Raw genomic sequence first — 6,000 nt, 5'->3', positions numbered from 1 at the left:
TTAAATTTACTAATTAAACTCGCATCCACATATATTTTTCTAGAAAAAGTTTGATAAATTATAAAAACAAAACATCTATATATCTTTAATTGCATCCAGAACGAATGCATTATGAATTCGTAGAGATTCCTTGGATTTAATAGATACATGCGTCTGCATCCACCCTTCTAATCATGTTCCATAGACTTGCCTCTTGTCTCTTCGAGGAAAATTATGAGATAAATTCCACAAACAACACAAACACCAGTGCAGGAGTACATGGTAATGGGCAGGCCATAGTTGTAAAGGAACATGGGATAGAGATGTAGAGCGCCGAACATGCAGATACTCATGAATACCATTCCGATCGCTTGAGCTTGACCGCGGATCTGTAAGATTAAAGGTTGAATTGATTTTACACAGTTTTAAAAAACAAAATTTATAAAACAGTTATTCCGCGCTCTAATTTCTTGATTTCATAAATACATTACTCTTGCAGTCTGAAAACGTTCACAGTTTCGCAATCAGCCATTTACTTACCTTCGCCGGCAATATTTCCACAATGATCGTATATGTCAATCCAACAATACCGAATGCAGCCGTATATACCACCAACGCCATTAACACGAGCGGCGTCCAGTCGTATTGTGCTCTGGTCGCTTCATCGGTAAATTGTACGAAAATGCCGAAAGCAAACATGGACGCAGCCATTCCAGCTGTAGAGGAAAGTAAAAGTACTTTCCGTCCAAATCGCTCCACCAGTACAGTCGAAGTCACCGTTCCCGCTATCTCTACTACGCCCATATATATGGTGCATTCGTTGGGATCCATCGTCGAACCGGAGGAGGCAAAAATGGCGGACATATAGCTGACGAAGACAAAGCTGCTCGAGAACTGATTCAGAATGCACACAATGAAGGCCGTGAAAAACTTAAACATGGCCGATTTGGTAACTGCAAGAATAAGCAAAAATATATTATAGTACTTGTCATTTTGCCATTAAAGCTATTCTTCGAAATTAAAAAAAAAAACAAGATTTAAATGGAGATTCAAATTTTTATTAAATGGACGGAACGGATCCTTTATATTGAAGTAGAAGTTGCGGTTGATCTGATGTTAGGTTAAGGTTAAGGTTGAGAATATAAGGGATAATATATATGGACCTGGAAAAACAGATGAATTTGGATATCGGGTCATAACGGAATCGCTGGAAACTACAAAGCCAATGACCTAGCAAGAAGAGACACCCTTATCCCACTCACATCGGAATGGGAACGAGTGGGATTTCCGTTTTCATCTTGAGTTCTAGTACTGGACCTCGCGTGGAGCACTTAACAAAATTTATCTTGCCGTAACTCCAGAAGTTTATGCTGTAATGCTAAAAATCCCGTCGATCAGTCGAAACTGGCATTAACCGCTTCAACAAATTTGTGATCACCTCAAAGCGCTTCGTCATTTCATTTAGCTCTTTATAATTTGTCTTATAAGACTTTTAGGTCCCACAACGGATAGACCATTTAACCTAACCTAAACTCTCTCTAAACTATCAATCATATTATTCGCGTTTTGATGCTCATTGATTTGAAGAGTATGCGTGTGGTCAATTCGAGAACAAAATAAGTACTAAATCGAATATAGACATAGATGTGTTTCCTTACAAAAATCTTTTATCGTGATGGGCGTGGACAATCCACCAGACAGTACAGCCATTTTAAGTTCTTCAAATTCGGTGGTCGATTGAAGAGTGGGCCCTGGCAGTTCTAAGTCTCTATTGTATTTTTGTTGCGAACCCTCCTCCAATTTTGGTAAACCCTTGTAAAAATTAAAAGCGTTTTCCGCTGTTTTGGTATGTCCACGCTTCAAGAGATATTGTGGCGTTTCTGGAAATATCAAACAGGCAACAAAGTAAATAATGGGCAAGACAATTATAATGCATGGCACCAAGAAGTAGTCAAGATATGCGGGCAGCGCGTAGCCAAGTAAAATACCCGTGCTGAGGAAACCCATCGCCATAGCAGTAAGGGCGCCACGTATTCTAGAAAGTGATAAGAAATAGCAAATTAAGAACTTCTGTACTTATTAAATAGAGCATTTCAAAACATTATAAACTTAAATATATGGATAAGATAAATAATACGTATCTAAAAAAAAATGTCTAAAAATACTCGTATACCCAAATATAAAAATAAAGTTGTGCACATGTTGCGATATTTGATTTAAGTTTTTCTACCCCCATGAAAGTAATTCAGTCTGGTTTGATTAGATTAAAAAATCACAATACAAGTATGTTTATCCAACAATTCATGACAACAAATACAAGTATGTAGAGATCGACAGGTTCAGAGCTATAAATGTGGTTCAGCTAGCATGCGCTATCGCTTATTTTATTTCATGATATTTTAGACCTTCGAAGAACCTAAACTGCTCACTTTTATTAAAATAATAAATATACAGCCCGACTAAGCATAAATTAACTAAAATATATATCTTAAAAGTTTGCGTGTAGCTGCTATCTTATCGTATTTACAAGAAATGTTAGTTGCTAGCGAAAAAATCTTAAGCAGATGTATAGCCTTTGAAGACATAATGTGGAGTGAATTGTGCAGAAATAAGAAATTCGAGACAATAACCGTCTATCTTAATAAAATTGAAGAGTATCTTAAAAAATTGGGTACACGACCTTTCAAGATCGCAAAATATAATGTTCATCATCTAAGTAAATAGACTAGTAGATTAGAGAAGAGATCTACTTTAAATTTTATACCTCATGTATAAAGAGAAATAAATGGATTTAAACGTAATTTGTCTTTTTATCGATCGAAAAAAGTAATCGATATACAATAGATATATAGAGCTATGTACAAATGATCAGGAAGAAATCTGTACGTTCGTCCGTCTGTACAAGCGATAAAAAGTGAGATGTCTGATAAAACTTAGCACACGTGTTTCTTGGCACCTTAAAAAGGTTGGTATTGCATATGGGTAGAATCAGACTCTTACCACGCCCACAAAATGCCGCCTTATACATAATACAAAGAACTTCGGTTGACTTTATATTGTATATATTGGTTAGTAAGTCTTAATGAAACTCAAAGAGCAATAGTTCGTCGTGATGCCGAAAAAGGATAAAATCGGATCAATACTGCCCCTAGTCTCATCTAATATGTATATGAATTTCGAACTTCCGGTTGGCTTAATACGGTACATATCAGTCAATATGTAAGATATCTTAGGGAAATTATTTTAATGCCGAATTGTATGATATCCGTCGAATTATCCAAGCTTTCATATGATTATCATTATTCTAACATACTTTACGCCGAATATGTCTGTCAGTGTGTATAGTCACAGAATTGCGACATATTCTAGAGTATACTTCGGTAATGTCAAAAGTTAATACTATCAATCCAGACATTTTATTACCTCAATATACGTAATATAGTGATTTCTGACTTGCCACCTGACTTAAAACCGTTCATATCGGTGAATATGTGTGATATTTTAAAGAAAGAAGAAAGTGAACAAGATCTCATAAAAAATTAGGTGGCTTAGCGCTGAATATAAATCAAATTGGTCTAGACCTTGGCCGACTTATAATACAAGTTAATAAGATACAAGATATGATTGAATTCCTTTAAGGCTTTATTCGAATAATGATTGTTGAATTCTTTTGCAATAATTTTTCCTTACGATTGAGAAAGTATAAAATGTTCGATTACACCCGAACTTGGCCCTTCGTTACTTGTTTATTCATAATATTCACAAAAAAAACTAAATACATATATGTATGTAGGTATCAAACCAAAGAGGTTTGGAAATATTAATGTCGTAGAAATTTGTTAAAATAGAAAAGATCTTTATAGTCATCTTCATCTGTTGGCCTGTCTTTAGGCCTATTATATTCGAAACACTATTATAATTTCTAAAATAAGTCATGTCTTTATGTTTACAAGTTTGGTATCGCAATATTCTTTATATGCGTTTTTCTCCTCCTGATCCAGGAAGTTTCAGGTCTGTATTTAATATAAACTTGGAATTTCTATAGGAACCCTAATACTTCTATCTATGAACCTGAGTTATAAGTCTCAGATATCCAGATTCTGACTTCTTTTGGACACCTAAAATGTAAACCGGAAATCATCGGGTTATTTACGAGCTCAATACAAGGCTAAATCAGAGAAAGTAAAAGTTGACTTGCTCTGTACGATTGAAACACTTCTGATTAGAATAGGGAACTTCATTATTACAGCTTAATGTTTAAATAAAATATAAATATTATTAAACAGTGTTATGTGTTCGAATATTTCTATTGGTATAGTTAGCTCTAAATTACCGACTTCCGTGAATGCGAATTCACACTCGAACAGATATATCGTATATGTATATATACGCATTTGTGATTGCTGCTATATGTTATTTTTAAAATTTTGAGAACAGATTTTGTAACGCAAACATATACATGTTCTTAGTCGCTAATTGCACATTGGACTTAGTTATGGTTAAGTATTTGTACAAATGTATATACTTGTATGTATTTAGATATATTGCTCTTCGCTCTTAGCATACTTACTCCTTGTCTGATAACTCGCTAATGAAGATCGGTATGATCACATACATGCCGCTGCTCGTGAATCCAGCAAAGAAACGTCCTGCATACAGATAATCGATGTTTTGTGCCATATAGCTCAGAATCCAGAAAAGCTGCGCAAGTTTAAATTAATATGTGATTAATAAGTATTCACTTTATTATTTATGTACATATAGCCGATTTCAGGCAATGCTTACTTCGACCCTGTCCACTTTCATTATACTTCCTATTTTCAATTCTACCCATAACAAAACAACTTACCATGTGTGGTATAGCCAGCAAGTACATGTTGAATTTTCTTCCCAACCGATCCAAAGTGAGTCCGAAGAAAATATTACCCACCAGAAAGCCGATACCAAAAAGTGAACCAATCCAGGACACTTGATCGGTGGTAATCATAAAGTTGAGTGGCGATTCGGGCGATTGTAGCAATTGTATAATGGGAGAGAGCCATCCCAAACTGATACCATGAGTAAAGGTTATAATATTAGCTTAAAAGATAAATTTATTAAATTATTGTTGGATACTTAAAAAATATTTAACAGTGCAACAATTACAATAAATAATTTTAATATTTATACCGGCGACTGTGAATGAACAAACGATACAATGAAAGAACTCTGCTTTTATCCCATAGTTCTTTTCTACGTTATCAACAGATTATGACATTTTTAAAGACAAATAAACGATAATTAAACAGTAAACAAAATACAGGTGCTTCATTGACTATAATTAGTATATACAACCGTCAAGGTCCTCTGATCTGACTCTAACGGGGTTGATTTTACTTGCATGACAACGTCTGCCGTAAAAATGTCTCAGGAAGTTATTGGTGTTTCCTTCCAAATATACTGAAAGTTGGACACAATATTACGAAATATTTCCCAACCCTAACATATTATATTCTGAACGGATAATCTGAAATATATTTTACTTAGATTTTTCCCTGTGTCAATATAAATTAAAAACAAGAAATAACGTTAGTTTTGTTTGCACCGAAGCTAAAATACCCTTCACAAATATAAAGAGTCCTTACAAGAAACTGATTTCGATCGTTCAATGTGTGGCTGCTATATGATATAGTGATCTGATCTGAACAATTTCTTCGGAGATTGAATTATTGCCTTAAATATTAAGCCCTGCCAGTGAGCAGTTTCTTTGTGAGGAAAGGACAGGTGCAAAATTTCAGATCGATAGCTTAAAAACTGAGAGACTAGTAGTAGTATATATATAGATAGACAGACAGACGGACATGGCTAAATCAACTCAGCTCATCACGCTTGTTTGCTACAAACTTCAAGGCAAACTTAATACACCCTGTTCAGGGTATCATAACCATAAATCCATATCGTTATATCATTTCAAACAAGGATTAAAACCCAGGGCTATGACTTTAGTCATATTCACTCTTCTAAAATTCAAGCTAAGATTAA

The 6,000-nt window shown here is 34.6% G+C and overlaps 1 protein-coding gene across 1 annotated transcript in view; it reads right to left on the bottom strand.

Moving 5' to 3' along the window:
- Positions 1-6,000, bottom strand: part of LOC106622710 (uncharacterized) — a 28,866-nt gene continuing 22,866 nt past the window's right edge. Inside the window, exons 11-15 of the mRNA XM_070112404.1 lie at positions 4,829-5,058; positions 4,550-4,680; positions 1,638-2,014; positions 520-932; positions 1-368 (exon numbers count right to left, since the gene is read on the bottom strand). Coding sequence (XP_069968505.1) covers positions 168-368; positions 520-932; positions 1,638-2,014; positions 4,550-4,680; positions 4,829-5,058 — 1,352 coding nt within the window. The 3' untranslated portion in view covers positions 1-167. The remainder of the gene's footprint in view (positions 369-519; positions 933-1,637; positions 2,015-4,549; positions 4,681-4,828; positions 5,059-6,000) is intronic.

The sequence above is a fragment of the Bactrocera oleae genome, chromosome 2 (genome assembly GCF_042242935.1).
Source record: "Bactrocera oleae isolate idBacOlea1 chromosome 2, idBacOlea1, whole genome shotgun sequence".
In the NCBI taxonomy this organism is placed as follows: Eukaryota; Metazoa; Arthropoda; class Insecta; order Diptera; family Tephritidae; genus Bactrocera; species Bactrocera oleae.
The sequence above is the reverse complement of the archived record's forward strand: the minus strand, read 5'-3'. Positions and strand labels throughout refer to the sequence as shown.